The sequence below is a fragment of the Gopherus evgoodei genome, chromosome 8 (genome assembly GCF_007399415.2).
Source record: "Gopherus evgoodei ecotype Sinaloan lineage chromosome 8, rGopEvg1_v1.p, whole genome shotgun sequence".
Classification (NCBI taxonomy): Eukaryota; Metazoa; Chordata; order Testudines; family Testudinidae; genus Gopherus; species Gopherus evgoodei.
Genome location: NC_044329.1, coordinates 56,325,140 through 56,341,681, shown reverse-complemented (window position 1 = coordinate 56,341,681; position 16,542 = coordinate 56,325,140). Strand labels below are relative to the sequence as shown.

Genomic DNA, 16,542 nt, shown 5'->3' with positions numbered 1-16,542 from the left:
CATGCCAAGCACGGAGAACAACAAAGTTTAGAGGCTGCAGAGATGGAAAACCCAGATGAAACAGCGAAAGGAGGAGCCGAGATTCATGTCCCTGCAGCCAATGTGGTTTGGGGATGCTAAAGAAGCCACAGTCAGCCAGCCTGGACTGGAATACAGAGAAAAGGTCTCTGAAAGGGATGCCCAAAAGGCCCCAGACCCTCCCTGTCTCTCCTACCCCCGGGCCTGGCTAGCCTATGCAATATGTTTGTGAGTTTGAAAGTGGGTCAGGGTTTGAGCATTAACGCTTCTTTCTTCCTTTGAGTGATGTGAAAGCAGTTCCCGCACTCACCGCTGTATTATTAGTTTATTAATAAAGCTTTAAAATTCAGTCACATGGTGTGTTCCTGTATCTTACCCCCGAACGGTCCTGGGGTCTCAGACTGATCACCTGAGATCCTAAGCAGATTGGTAACAAATATCTTACAGTTTTGGTGGAAAATTGAATAAGGGGGGGAGCCCTGCAGAATGCACACCATCTATTTGTTTTGCCCTTGTTATTTTATGTTTGCTTTGCTTGGTACTGTTGGTATTATATGTTAAGAATTGCATGATTAAAGTTGCAGTCTCTCAGCCACAGTAGGTCTAGGAACTGGAAGGGGTTTAGTATTCCTCTCTCCCACCCCGGTTGATGGGGAAGGATTGCAAGTGGATCTACCCCCGGTCATAGCAGGACTGGGCAACAGAGGCAATGCTTCCTGTAATCGTTTACCTGTAGAGAGACCTGTTTAGCTCTCTCCCTCCACACAATTGCTAGAGAAAATAAAGTGTGTCTGAGTTGCTGCACCCAACCTGAGAGTGAGAACTGTTTTTCTCTTTTGTTTTTCTCTCATGTGCAATATGGGGAGTGGGTAAACCTTTCATGGTGTGCAAATTTTAACAATTTTTTTTCAATTAAAAAATCTGACCAATGACGTTTATTTTTCTTACTTAAGCAAATAATTAGACTTTAGTATATCACATTCTCTTGATATTATCCAAACACTTTGTATTCCAAGTTGAATAAAACAAGTATCTGCATTTTGATTTAACCCTTCTATTTGATTTTGAACTAGATTGTCCTATGAAAATGTTAGACATAATATTCTGGCCACAAGACAAATACCACAACACAGGACATAAAACACAAAACATAATTCCTATTGTGCCAGTAAATAATAAGACTAAAGTACTGTATAATGGCAATGTGTATGAGTGAAGAGTGGAAGTTTCCTTTGTAGATTAAAAGAAGCCAAGAAGAGGAGAAGGAAAAAGAACAGAATGAGTCAACTAAAACAAAACAAAACAAAAAAAACACACACAAAAAACCTCAGTCCAAAGACTAGACGCTGGCCCCTTTCAAGGACACTGCTCACAACTAAGACTTGGCTGACAACCAAGAAAAGAGGGGGCTTGAATGTGCCCAAGCAGCTGTAAAATCTGCAAAACACTGCCAGGCATTAATTAAATGTGTTATGTTTCTTTTTTCACAGGTATAAGAAGCGCTACCCAAAGACCCTAGCAGCCCAGCCACTCCTTGGAATCAGGTCTATGTAAAGGTCCACCAATGAAAGACTGCTTTGGCTTCATGCTGGAAAGGCCCTTACCAAGTCCAGCTGACCACCAACACCACTATGAAGTGCCAACGACTACCTACCTGGACCCAGGCTTCTCACTGCAAAAAGATCCCTCCACCTGGAGATGACTCTCCAACTGATGACCAGCCTATTTCTCCTTCTAGCTCTGCTGTACCTTCTGGACAGGAGGGAAAAAGGACAAGGTGAAGTGCTAGTAACCTCTTCCTTGTCCACTGACAGAGCTAACCTGCACTCAGTATTTGCTACAGAAATCAAAGCACTACAGAGTGATGTGCTGGTGACCTCTCTCCTGTATCATGCTGAGCTATGATTGCTTCAGGAAAGAATAAGGAATACTTGCTCTGCTGAAATTGCCAAAGTCCAGGAATTCCTGACTACAAAAGACGTTAAGAACTGACCCTGGTGAAGAAACAAAGAATTATACACTGGCAGGAAAAACTTGTGGGACCCATGCTTGGGAATGTGGTATTGATTGGATTTGGGGGGTTATTCTACAGGCTGCACCCTGTGTTTTTGAATAAGTACCTTCAGCATGTATTTCCCTCTCTAATTGTATTTTAAATAACAAAAGTACCAATGGCACCTTGTTGTCACTGCCCCCACTATCTCCTCTGTTACACTATTACCCCTGTAATACATCCAAATACAGACAATGCCATATATCTGACAAAACCCAATGGCCAAGGCCTTCACACTTTAGTGATTTATTTAAATATTGTTTGGAAAAAAGTATTTTTAAGGTTCAGGATATCACATATAAGCAAACAATTGAGTCGAAAAAGACTGATCAGAGGAGATAAAAGTATATGACATCACTACAAATGAGCTTCAAGAATTTCAAATTAAGGTTTTATAATGGGGTTGATACAATGGCCATTCCAGGGGGTCCGTAGTATATCAGGGGGAAAGGGTCCTTATTATTTTGATTACTCAATTAGTAAATAATCAGATCCATACTCACAGAGTGTGTTCTGCCACTGGAAATTTTACCTGTACTGAAATGATCCCAGTAACTAATAATTTAACCTGTACCATATTACAGTATACCTCTTCCTATGCTATTATTGTTAATGCCTCTCTAAAGTACCTGAGAATATTTAAAATAATAGAAGTGGTATAATGCTATCCCCGAGAGAGACGTACTAGGACATCGAACAACAATAATTAATGCCCCATTTGGGACTGTAAAATTTACCCTGCCCCTATCCAGTTTTCAAATCACTTCCTTGTATCCAAATTGCTCCAAGGGAAATGCTATTGGCTAGCACAGCAAAGGGCACAGAGGAAAGTCTCCTCTAGGAAGAAAAGAGGCTTAGCTGGACACTTATGGGATGGTGCAAATAGTGCAGCAACAATTTGGAATATTCTTAAGGGCTAACAACATGATGAGAAATTAGGGCAACTAGAAAAAGCCACAGGCCTTACTTCTGGAGCACAACTAACCCAAGTACAGGCTGGAGTTGGTGAATTACATGTTATTCTGCCCTTAGCTCAATGACCCAGAAGTTGCTGACAGAGATGGTATTGAATATCACTGAGTCTGGGAAGGCATTGCAGTGGGATTTGGCACGTTCAGACATCCAAGATTTCCTGAATGACCAGCTAATGGCCATTCAGAGTGATCTCGAGTATGAAGCGTGACCCACTGACCTTACAGATACCTCAGGAATGCCATCTGATTTGTGGCCATGGAGACATACTTGGAGATTTTCAGGATGGATGTGCAAGTACTCGCAGTGCTCCTTCCAAGAAAATGGACCAGTAGGAGGGAATCCTGCCACGCCCATGGGGAGGATGCATGTGGGACTGGATTATTCACCGTGATATCTGGGAGATTAGACCATCTGGTAATGCCTACCCGATTTCTTGTTAGAGCTCCTGGAATAACACCTGATATTTGATTGGAATAGGGAATAAGTGGACATTTTGGCCCTTGGAACCCCCACAGCTTTAGCGTGTAAGGAAATTGAAGCAAGTGGAAGTTGTAACAGTGTTTCACAAAGTTTGGTGGGAAGGTTTGGGACAAGGAACTACCCTGACAGGACACCTACTTTTTCAAGCTAATGATAGCTGGGTGTATGTTGAGGCCACCACTTTGTGAGATATACATTTTAATCTCACTACTGCTGTGGGCAATCATATTATTTACTGGCCTGCAGATAGAATTTTACAAGTAGCTCTTAGGTTTCAGATACCCTTTAATTGGACTAGTTTAGTATTTGATCAATTTCAAAATTTGCTTTCACTGTTACCAGAGATTCAAAGAATCTCTGAATTACAAGGGCAAATTCATATGCTTCAAAATATATATCAAGTTGAAAAGTATGCCTTTCAGACAGCTTATAGAGTGTCGACTTTATGTACTAAGTATGATGTATTGTGCTTTGTGACTAAAACTGTACAACAACTCCATCATGTTATTACTGTGGGAATGTTACTGCTTTTCTTGTCGTTATTTGGTTTAAGATTATGTTGTTGTTGTTGTTGTAAAGGACATAATAATAGTAATACCTTTCATGTCCATGCTAATCATACATTGTCACTGCATCCAATCAAGATCCCTAATGTTGAAGCATTTGATGTAGAGTCGGAAATCTAAGGCTTGACGCAAATAGAGATTTAAGAATGTTTGTTGTGCTAGAAGCACAAAAGGGGTGTGTGTGGAAGTAGAGCAAGAACTGACAGGGATTTGAAGGGGACTTCAATGCAAACAGTCGCCTCTGTGAGCAAGAGTCAGGATAGCTGTAAGCCTAATAACGGGAGATTTGTAGAAGTGAGGATTGTGTAAGGTGAGTGGGAAAGAACTGTGTGAGAAGTGTTGTGACCTTGTGTTAGATAAGTGTGGAATGTAGACTATAGTCTAAATAGAAGTAAGAAAAACAAGATATCAGGATGACCTATGTATAAACAAAATGCAGCTGTTACATTATTGTATGTAATAAAAAGTGTATCTGACTTGCTGCACCTAACCTGAGAGTGAGAACTCTGTTTTTCTCTGACATTGGTAAGGTGGCACGAAGTGGGAGAAGGATGGACATGTCTAATAGGGACACAGGAGTCAATTATAGAAGAGTGCAGTTATTAGTAAGTTTTATTATAGGCAGGGTTAATAGTTTGTGATTGACTCAGTCTGCTCCTAGGCATCTCAAACTGAGCCTCCAAAGCAGCAATTCTGCTCAATTTCTCTGGGTAGACAAGGCCTTCGGGAAACTCTATGCCTGGCAATAACTGGGGAAATGTGCTTCATAATGGTGCTTTGCAGCTGCAGAGTCAGGGCCTGAGATGAGGCACCTCTCCCCAAGCCCCACTGCCTTCGCCAAGCATCACCTCGCAGCCCCCTCATCCAGGGCATGGGGACAGTGCCTGTCCAGGCAGAGGAGACAGGGAGCAGAGCAGAGGATATCAGTGGAGGAATCTGCCTCCAGCCCAGTCCCAGAAGCTGGGCCCCACCTGAGCTGCCACCAGATCTGGTACTCAGATCTACACCATCCCAGGTCTCCCCCACTGCCAGCTGGGCTGCATGCTGGAAGCACAAGCCCACGGCCCTGGAGCTACAACAGGGAGGTACATATCACCCTGCCCCCCAGGCGAGCCAGGCCTTGCCTGATACTACTCTCCCCTGGCCTTGGCAGCTGCTGTCCTTTCAGGCTCCAGAGCCTACAGTTAGAGGGGAAGAGAAGAATCAGGTGGGGGGTGTAGGGAAATTCATCCTCTCCCCCTCTCCGTCCCCTCCACACACACTTCCAATGGCACTCCACAGCCTCTGGTGCAGATGTTTTTTAGGGAGCGCCTCCCAAGCACCAGGGGCAGCATGGGAAAAAGGGCCAAGGTGTTTGCTTGAAAATGTAAGAAATGGATGATGAAGCACATCACGGACATGATGCATATGAAAGATAGGATGGGGATAAGCCATAAAGGGTCCTGAAAGTGAAGACAAGTATCTTATATTTGATGCTGTGGAGAAAGGGGAGCCCATGGTGGGATGCAAAGATATGGTTAAAGCAATGGGCTAGGAAAATGATCTTGGATATATGTGCAGGGCAAGATTGCATTTGTCCAGGCCAGAGAAGATGACACTGCAGTCATCAAGATGATGAGAGTTTTAGCAACGCCGTACCTTAGAAATGTCCTGCAGAGATGTTATGCATCTAATGCCTAGTGGTTAGAGTGGGTATACACAGAGGGTGGAGAGGGTGAGGCATTTATAACAGCTCAGTATGTATATTGCACTTTTCCTTTCCAAAGCTCTGTGCAAACACTGACCAATTATCCCTCAACACCCATATGAGGTGAGTAACTATTACCCCTTTTTAAAGAAGTTAGAGACTTGCCCCAGGCCACAGAGATGGAGATTCCAGGTGTAGTATCAAACACAAGGGACCATTTCTGCAGTGATGACCTGGCCATTAGAAAAGCTATATTTGGATGTGCAAACTGACCCCATTCCATAGGACAGTAAGAGTGGGCCCCTACAGCATCACTTGTAGTTACAATCCTTGTTCTCATTACAGCCCCATTTTAATTCAAAGGAGCTCGAAGTCCAGAATAGACGCTACATGTGACAGCAAGCAAGCATGAGCGCTGGCAAACAGAATCTTATTGGCATCAGTCTACTGGGTGGGATGGGCACTAAATCCCCAAAGGAAGATGTGGTTGACAAGCTAATAACCTACACACTTAAGCTGCATGATATTTACAAAAGCAATAAAGCTTGAAGCCAGACAATCAGCATCAGGGACACCGCCATTCCTGATCCATTTAAAATAAATCACTTCCAGGATGCAACCAGGCTCACCTGGAAACTGCAACTGCTTGTTTGGTGAAGGGTCACATCGCCCCAACACTGCCTGCAGCATCATTTTCAGGTCCCCAGTTCCAGAGATATTAACTACTTCCCTATGTCTGTCTTACCAGCCAGTCATACCCTTTCAGGGTTGGCCTTAGAGCTTCTGGTGCTTTAAGTGTCACTAGGTTAGATTGTGCCCTGTGCAGGGCTGGTGCAAGGATGTTTCGCGCCCTAGGCGAAACTTCCACCTTCTGCCCTCCCACGTCCCCGAACCCCCACCCTCAGGTGCCCCCCCTGCAGCAGCTCCCCATCCCCCACCCTCAGGCACCCCCCGCCCCAGCTCACTCCTGCTCCGCGCATGAGCACGAGCACTCTGAGCACACTGTCGCTGCTTCACTTCTCCCGCCTCCCAGGCTTGTGGTGCCTAAGCTGATTGGCACTGCAAGCCTGGGAGGTGGGAGAACTGAAGCAGCTCATCCCTGTCCCGCCTCCTCCCCGAGCATGCCATGGGAAAAGAAGCAGCCATGGGGCTCGGGGAGGAGGCGGGACAGGGGTGAACTGGGGTGGGGAATTCCCCTGCGTGCCGCCCCCCCCTTACTTGCTGCAGGCGGCCCTCCCTGCACTCCCTTGCCCCAGCTCCCTCCGCCTAAATGCTGGTGGCGACCAGGGCAGCTGAAGATCCGGCCGCCGCGGTCGCTGCTGAAGAAAATGCTGCCCCCCAAATCCTAGTGCCCTAAGCGACTGCCTAGGTCACCTAAATGGTTGCACTGGCCCTAGCCCTGTGCCCCTGGAGACTGTGTCTAGAGATCAAATTTACACCAGGGATTTTATGCCAGTAGGGTTTCCCCTCTACACCGTACAACTAAATACCCATCACCAAGGAAACCAAGTGTAATGGGGCAACTGCCTCACTCCCGCAGAACAGAGGTTAAAAGCAGCCAAGCTAGGCTGATGGGGAAGTAGTCACAGGTGTGGTCAGCTCAATCAGGGCCCAGCTGGCCCGGATAAGAGGGCTGTGAGCTAGGAGCTGAAGAATCTCTCTCTAGCAGTGGAAAGAGAAGGATCTGGCTGCTTGAGAGCTCAGGGTACCAGGAGTAAAGCAGTGCTGGGGAAAGGCAAGAGGAGCTGGGGAGCTCCAACCTGGCAACCCCCAGGTTACAGGCCTTGGTTAAGGCCTACAAAGGTACTGGGTCTACAACGGTGCAGCCTGGGGTTAGGCAGACGCTGTGGGTCCAACCCCCTTGCCAATGATGAGTGGCCATTATGGACTGCAGTTTGCCCCAGTGAGAGGGAGCTAGATGATGACTGGCAGTAGCCACTGAGGCAAGGTGGGGACAGAGGGTTGGGGGCTCCCCTGGGAGGGGAGACCCAGACTGTGGAGTACTAATGAGGCAGAACCCTGAGGTAAAGGGCACCGAGGTCCAGGAGGGACATGGGGCCTGAGGCAGGTGAGCCACCGGCCTGCAGACAGTGCTCTGGGCTGGAATTGAGCTAATTCCCAAGATGACCAGCAGGAGGCGCTGCACCAGAGAGTCTCATTTCGCTACACCAAGGTAATCTGTAGAGCGCTTTTTCCTGGCACTCTAGTGTAGTTACAGTCAGTCAGTTCGCTACAACCCAGAGACAAGGGCAGGAAGGAGTGGGAGAGGGGTGAATTCTGTTTGGCCTAGACTGATGGGGACTGAACTCCCTAATATGATGTAATCCACTATGGCACACATACCAACCTCCTCCCATCAAAGCACAAGGAATTCAGGCCCTTAGAACAACATGTCCAAAAATTCCCACCATCAGTGTAGAGCCAAGGGTAACAGCCTTGAAGCCGAGAGAGCACTGAATGCAGTAATGGTGGGGAGGACAGAGAGAAGGGACCAAAGAAAGGATGGCAACTAGCAGTGAGCAAATCTGTCTTGGGTTCAAAAAGCTGGTTAAGGATCTGGCCCATTCCCAGGGGAAATGGGAGAGAAAAGACCCCAGACAGGGATTTTTTCATTCTATTTTAGAATTACTCCCTACAGGAAGGGAAAGCAGGCTGGCTGGGGCACAGGAAGATATTGGCATTGGTAGTTTAGCAAGCAAGGCCTCCACGATCCCTCCAGCTCTTCCTCTCTGTCTCCCAAAGGGCCTGTGCAATTGGCTGACCTATCTTTCTGGCTGATGACGGCTCCCTTTTGGGGTCATTGAGGGAGGGCAATTGTGTAAGGCTTTTCCTCCCCGCAAGGCTGGGCATGCCACCTCCAGAACCCTCGTGAGCCCCTGCTGGCCACTGGAGTCAGGGGTCTGAGCTCCAATCACCCATGAGCAGTGAGAAGTAACATCTTTTCTTATGTAGAGCTGCCTTGTGCTGCCACCACAGGGCCTGTTGGGTACTTACTCCCACTCCTTCCGCCTCGCCTGCGGTGTGCTCTGCATCTTGTGAGCCTCGTGCGCCTTGATGATGTCCCGCTGTTCGATCAGCCCGCCCCTCCGGCGCTTAATCACATCTGGGCTCACCGGGATGTACTGGCTCAGTCCCAGGTCAAAAGTACTGCTCCCCTCAAAGCCCAAGCCGGCCTCCGCCTCCCGGGACCCTGGCTCATAGAGGATGTCAAAGCTGGCCGTGCGTGAGACCAGAGCGTCCCCCAAGGCCTCGGGCTCCAGCAGGCTGCAGGACTGGCTGGCTTGCATCAGGCCAAGCTGGTGCTTGCGCCATGTCTCTTCCTCTGGAAGGGCCAGGACGTATCTCTGGGAGTCGGAATCCAACTCGGCAACCCCACTGGCTGTGAAAGAGCTGGCCTCGGAGAGCGTGTGAGCACTCACAGAACATGCGCCGAGTCCAAGCATCTTCAGCGCCGTTGCGGTACATCACTCTAGAGAGGGCACAAGACAGAAAGGGGAAATTAATGGCAAGCTCCTGATCAGTGAGAAGTAACGTGAGTGCTTTAGGGTCACCCCAATATTTTCTTTTACTCCTCACTTTTATAGGCCCCATCCTTCCAAGCCAGCAAGGGCTGAGCAGGATTTCCGTACAGCCTTTTAACACCAACCCAGGTGGACACAATGGAGATGTGCAGTATTCCTATCCACCCATAGCACTGCCATCCCACCCATACTCAACCAGCCTGGGGGGAAGAGAGCACGAAACGGGAACTGTGATCCCCAGGTAGCCATGTGTTGTGTTGCCACTACCAAAGAGCTTAACAAAAAGCTAGTTGTCTCTAGGTACCTGGATGTGACGGGGGGCTGCAAAGCAGGAGGGAGACGGCTGTTCACTCCATACCTGCAAGACCCTATTTCTCAGGGCCTTTGCCTGAGCAGGTGAATCTTCCCCATTTTGATTTTTTACTAAGTTCCTTTGCCTGACTGGAAAGGGACTCCCAGTTCTCATCTAAATCAGCTTAATCACAGGCCCAAATAGGGTGACCAGATGTCCCAATTTTATAGGGACAGTCCTGATTTTGGGGTATTTTTCTTTATATAGGCTCCTATTACCTCCCAACCCCTGTCCCAATTTTTCACACTTGCTGTCTGGTCACCTTAGGCCCAAACCTTCCACCAACAGTGATGGATTAACCCTCTTTTGCCCTGGGCCAAGAACAGACAAATGTCCCCCACTGCTTGCTCTTCCAAGAGCTGAAAGTAGTCAACTTGCCCCCACTCTCACCTTCTAGTGGCTGGTGAGGGAGTTTGACAAAACTTCAGGCTGCAATGTTAAATCAAGTAGCATCTGTGACAGTAGGTGGTGCTGTCTCCCTAATTAGAGCATGAGTTCCAGTGCATGTGGCTTTGATGCTGGCTCCTGTTGGGGGTTTCCTCTTTGACCTGTGCATTTTGCGGCAATTTGAAGCATTGTCACAGGAAGGGCAGCGGTGACAACACTACTGCCTGCTAAGAGTACAAGGACACACAGAGAAAAAACGGTTACCCACCTTTTAGTAACTATTGTTCTTCAAGATGTGTTGTTCATGTCCATTCAAAGTGGGTGTGCGCGCGCCACGTGCACGCCAGCCGGAAGGTTTTCCCCTAGCAGCGTCCGTAGGGTCGGCCCTGGTGCCCCCTGGAGTGGCGCCACTACGGCTCCCTATAAAGGGGCCCGCTGACCCTTCACCCCCTCAGTTCCTTCTTGCCGGCATTCCAACAGAGGGGCAGGAGGGTGGCTATTGGAATGGACATGAACAACACATCTCGAAGAACAACAGTTACTAAAAGGTGGGTAACCGTTTTTTCTTCTTCGAGTGGTTGTTCAGGACCATTCAAAGTAGGTGACTCACAAGCCTAACTTTAGGAGGCGGGGTCAGAGATCACTGCTGACTTGAGTACTGCACGGCCGAAGGCTGCATCATCCCTAGCCTGGAGTGTGATGGCATAGTGAGACGAGAACACGTGGATGGAGGACCACGTGGCCGCTCTACAAATCTCCTGAGTCGGGATCTGAGCCAGGAATGCCGCAGAGGAGGCCTGCGCCCTAGTGGGGTGGGCCATGGCCGGAGGGACAGGGGTCTTAGCTATGCGGTAGCATTGTCAGATGCAGGTCGCGATCCACAAAGAGATTCGCTGAGAGGAGACCGGGAGCCCTTTCATCCTATCCGCCACTGCGATGAAGAGATGAGTTGAGTGTCTGAACAGCTTGGTACGCCCAATGTAAAAAGCCAAGGCCCTGCGGACATCCAGGGAACGTAATCTCCGCTCCTCATTGGAAGAATGTGGTTTGGAATAAAAAACCGGGAGAAAAATATCTTGACCCATGTGGAACTGTGAGATGACCTTGGGTAGGAAACCCGGGTGAGGTCTAAGTTGGACTTTGTCCTTATAGAAGACAGTATACGGTGGCTCGGATGTTAATGCCCTGAGCTCCGACACTCTCCTGGCCAAGGTGATCACTACCAGGAAGGCAGTCTTATATGACAAGTACAACAGGAAGCACGAAGCCAGAGGCTCAAAGGGAGGTCCCGAGAGGGCGGAGAGGATCAGATTCAGGTCCCAAGCAGGGGCTGGCTGACGAACATGTGGAAAAAGCCTGTCCATACCTTTGAGGAAACGCCCGACCAGCAGGTTCGCAAAGACTAAGGTTCCCCCTTCTCCTGGATGGAAAGCCAAGATGGCCACCAAGTGAACTCGAATGGAGGAGAGGGAGAGGCCCAGTTGTCTGAGGTGCAGCAAATAGTCTAGGACAATGGGGATTGGGACCTCCAGCGGCTTGGGACCTCGCTGACCCGACCATATGCAGAAGCGCTTCCATTTGGCCAGGTAGGTGGCCCTAGTTAACAGTTTCCTACCACCGAGTAGCACTTGTCTGAGCTGCTGGGAGCACTGCATCTCCACCTGGTTCAGCCATGGAGCATCCATGCTGTGAGGTGAAGGGATTCCAGGTTCGGGTGGCGGCGGGATCCCCGGTCCTGCATGATCAGGTGCGGGAGCAGGGGCAGCGTCAGAGGCGCCTGAACGGACATGTGCAGGAGCGACGTGTACCAATGTTGGCGCGGCCACACCAGAGCTATCAGGATTACCCGTGCGTGGTCCCTGCGAATCTTCAAAATCACCCTGTGTATCAGGGGGATCGGAGAAAAGGCGTAGAGCAGACCAACCTCCCCAAGACTGTAGGAAGGCGTCCGACAGAGACCCCTGACTGCGGCCCAGGAGGGAGCAGAACCGTCGGCACTTTCTGTTTTCCCTCGAGGCGAACAGGTCTAACCGGGGAAAGCCCCAGAGCTGGAAAATTGAGCATAACACGTCCCATCGGAGGGACCACTCGTGATCCTGGAACGAGCGGCTGAGGGTGTCCGTCAAACCATTCTGCTCCCCCAGAAGGTAGAACGCCGTCAGGTGGGTTGCATTGTGGATGCAGAAATCCAACAGTGCAAGGACTTCCCTGCACAGGGGAGAGGAGCGTGCACCCCCGTTTGTTGATATAAAAGATTGCCGACATGTTGTTCGAGAGGACTGAAACACATCTGCCGGCCAGGTGGGACCGGAAGGTCAAACAAGCCAGGCAAACTGCTCTCAGCTCCCTGACATTGATATGCAACTCGAGGTCCTCCGGCAACCACAAGCTCTGCGTCCTGAAGTGTCCCAGGTGCGCTCCCCAACACCGATCCAAGAAATCCATTACCAGGGAGAGGGAGGGTTGAGTGGCAGCGAAGGGGACACCCATGCACACTTTCTGCGGGTCGAGCCACCACCGCAGCGAGCTTAGCACCAAGTGGGGAATGGACACCACTGAGTCCAAGGGGTCCCTGGCCAGGCGATATACTGTGGCTAACCAGGACTGTAGCGGGCAAGCCGGAGTCTGGCATGGCTTACCACATAGGTGCCTGCCGCCAACAGCTGGAGGCAGACTCGCGCCGTGGTAATCGGGGCACGGTGCAGTCCGAGGATGAGCTCGGAAATCGCATGGAACCTGGATTCCGGCAGGTACGCTCTGGCATGGGTGGAGTCCAGAACTGCTCCTATGAACTCTATTTGTTGCATTGGAGACAGGGTGGACTTGGCTTCGTTCAAGAGGAGGCCGAGATTGAGAAAGGTCTGCCTGACGAACAACACCTGGGTCTCCACCTGCTCCTTGGAGCGGCCTTTGAACCAGTTGTCCAGGTAGGGGAATACCTGGATGCCCCATCTGCGCAGGAAGGCTGCCACGACTGCCATGCACTTCGTGAAGACCCTTGGAGCAGCTGACAAGCCGAACAGGAGCACCATGAACTGCAGATGGACGTCGGCCACGACAAACCTGAGGTACAGACGGTGCCGGGGAATTATGGCAATGTGGAAATGTGTCCTTTAAGTCGAGGGCGGCATACCATGCGGAACTTGAGCTTTCGTACAAACTTGTTCAGCTGCCGCAAGTCTAGGATGGGTCTCAGGCCTCCTTTCGCCTTCGGTATTAGGAAATACCGGGAGTAGACGCCTTTGCCCCTGAGCTCCCGAGGGACTTCCTCCACCGCCCCTGCCTCCATGAGGGACTTCACTTCTTGACTTAAAAGTTGCTCGTGAGATGGGTCCCTGAAGATGGACGGGGAGGGGGGCTGATGGGGCGGGAGGGAGGAGAACTGGATAGAATATCCCCTCTCTACCGTGCGGAGCACCCAGCTGTCCAACGTGATTCGGGACCAGGCACGGTAGAAGGGGGACAGACATGACCCAAAGGTAGGGGAAGAAGGATCCAGAGTCTCAATAGGTAGGTCACCCTTGACCGTACCATCAAATAGGGGGTCTAGGCCCCGATGGTGGTCTCGACTGACCGGAAGCCTGGCTGGAGGGGTGGCGTTGGTGACGCCTCCTGCCATTTCTGCCCCGCCTGTGCCCCAGCTCCTGGCGAGTCTGAGGCTGGTAGGTGCGTGGGGCCATCTGCGGCCTAAACTGCCTGTGCTGGATCGCAGGGGTATGCAAGTCCAGCGAGCAAAGCATGGCCCGCGAGTCCTTTAGGCTATGCAGACACTTGTCCGTCTTTTCTGAAAACAACATCTGCCCCTCGAAGGGGAGGTCTTGAATGGTCTGCTGGACCTCATAGGGCAGGCCCGCCCGAGACCTGGAGCCAGGCTCCCCGCTGCATGACCAGGACCGCGGCCAGGGTGCACGAGGCTGAGTCCACCGCATCTAGGGCAGCCTCAAGAGAGACTCGGGAGATCAGCTTCCCCTCCTCCACCAGGGCCGAAAACTCTGACCTCAGGTTCTGGGGAAGGAGCTCAGTAAACTTCGACATGGCTGAACATGTGTTATGACATATCGGCTTACAATTGCCTGTTGGTTGGCAATGTGGAGTTGTAGGCCTGCCGTAGAGTACACTTTTCTGCCAAAGAGGTCGAGTCTTTTAGCATCTCTGCTCTTTGGTGTTGACCCCTGAAACCCCTGATGCTCCCGTTGGTTGGCCGCATCCACCACCAGGGAGTTGGGGTGTACAAGTGTTTGTGCCCTTTAGAGGGGACGAAATAGCGCCACTCCGTTCTCTTGGCAGTAGGGGCCAGTGAGGCTGGCATTTGCCATAAGGTGCGGGACCTATCTGCTATGGTCTTTATCAGCGGGAGAGCCACTCTGGATGACCCTGAGGGAGCCAGGATGTCTACTACAGGGTCCGTGTCCACCTTGATTTCCTCAGCTTGGATTGTGAGGCTCTGAGCTGCTCGCCGGAGCAGTTGTTGGAGGATTCGGGTGTCCTCCAGGGCCGGTGCCGCAGCCGTGCCCGAGACCGCTTCGTCCAGGGAGGAAAACGATGAAATTACGTGGATCAGCCCTTCCTCCGGTGCATGCAGTCCTTTGGGGTCCTGCAGCACACGGTACTGTGGTTGCAGGGCCGGTTCCGATTCTAAATGCGGCACCACAACTGGTACTGGGGTCGCCAGTGAGCGGCTTGGTGTATTGGGCGGAGCCTGCTGAGCCCAAACTGTAGCCACTGCCAGTGCCGCTGCCCGGCTAGGGGGTGCTGAACTTGGATATGGCACACCCCTGCCCAGCGATGGTGCCGGTGAAGGAGGCAGCTGCGGCAGGGCCACCGACGCTGAGGAGACCGAGGCTGAGCTTGATCGAGGACCAAACGCCTGGCCTATTGACTGGTGGTAGGCCCAGGGGGTCCAAAACGGCCACTGCGAGGGCGGATGCCACTGCTGCTGCCACTGTGGGTAACACTGGTGGCTCACCCCCAAAATCGATCTCCTGCTCCGTGACCGGCTGGAGTGGTAGGAGTCTGACTCTGAGTCTGAAGTCTCTGAGTACGAGGACCTGGGGCAGGGGGGAAGCAGCACCCAGTACCAGTGGAAAGCGGTGCTGAGGAGCCTCTTATCTGGTCCAGTGCCACCTTAGCAGCGCAGTGCGGAGAGGGAGGCAACAGCATGGCCGGCTTGCCCCTCGATTGTACTGGGGAACGGGCCACGGTAGGCAAGTCTCCACAGTGCGGGGAGGCCGGCACCGGGAGTCCCATCAAGTCTGAGGCCACCTCGAACGCCTCCAGTGTCGAAGGGAGGTGCAAGTCTCCGCTGAGGTCCGGGGATCTAGGCCGGTCTGGACTTGACCGCCCTCTCTGTGGTGCGGGAGTCGACGGAGCAGCCGAGGGCTGTAGCCCAGCCTGTCCACTTGCACCCGTGGACGGCGTCGGCCTCGAGTCCTGGTGGGGTGACCGTTCCCTCACTGGCTTTCTCTTCTTAGCGGGCGATGGTGAGTGGTGCCGCACTGAGGCTGACTTCCTATGACCCGACTCCATCCGGTGCCGGGTTTTAGACGACTTGGGCTGGGTCCTAAGTCCTGATGCCGGTGCCAGGGCGCTCCGCACCGAGGAAGACGTGCTGGGCACCGCCTCAGCCAGTTCCAGGTCCGAGGGTGGCCTCAGGGCAGCCTCCATCAGGAGGACTTTAAGTCTTTGAGCTCTGTCTTTGAGAGTTCTCGGGCGGAAGCCTCTACAGATAGAGCACCGGTCCTTTTGGTGACCCTCTCCGAGGCACGTCAAACAAGCAGAGTGCAGTTCTCTCTTGGGCATGAATTTCCCGCAGTCCTTGCAGAGTTTAAACCCAGGGGACCCAGGCATGCCCCAGCGGGCGACGAAAGTTGGGGGAGGGGGACCCCCCAGCTACCACGAACTATATACAATGACCTAAGTAAACTAACTATAACATATCTATATACACAGACTATACACAAGGATAGGACACTGCTAGCTTGCTATGCACAAGAGAAGTTCCAGCTAATCATCACCAGTGGTAAGAAGGAACTGAGGGGTGGAGGGTCAGCGGACCCCTTTATAGGGCGCTGTAGTGGCGCCACTCCAGGGGGCGCCAGGGCTGACCCTACGGACACTGCTAGGGGGAAATCTTCTGGCTGGTGTGCACACGGCGTAGGCACACCCACTTAGAATGGACATGAACAACCATTTGAAGAAGAAAAGACAGTTACTCACCTTTGTAACTGTTGTTCTTCGAGATGTGTTGCTCATATCCATTCCAGTTAGGTGTGCGCGCCGCGTGTGCACGTTCGTCGGAAACTTTTTTACCCTAGCAACTCCAGTCGGCCGGCAGGTCGCCCCCTAGAGTGGCGCCGCCATGGCGCTTGATATATACCTCTGCCGGCCCACCCGCTCCTCAGTTCCTTCTTGCCGCCTACTCCGACAGTGGGGAAGGAGGGCGGGTGTGGAATGGATATGAGCAACACATCTCGAAGAACAACAGTTACAAAGGTGAGTAACCG

General features: G+C 51.4%; 1 protein-coding gene across 1 annotated transcript in view; it reads right to left on the bottom strand.

Moving 5' to 3' along the window:
* CACNA1E (calcium voltage-gated channel subunit alpha1 E) overlaps positions 1–9,232 on the bottom strand; it is a 315,028-nt gene extending 305,796 nt beyond the window's left edge. Inside the window, 1 exon segment of the mRNA XM_030572681.1 lies at positions 8,774–9,232. Within this exon segment, the coding sequence (XP_030428541.1) occupies positions 8,774–9,222 (449 nt within the window). The 5' untranslated portion in view covers positions 9,223–9,232.
* Positions 9,233–16,542: the final 7,310 nt, after the last annotated feature.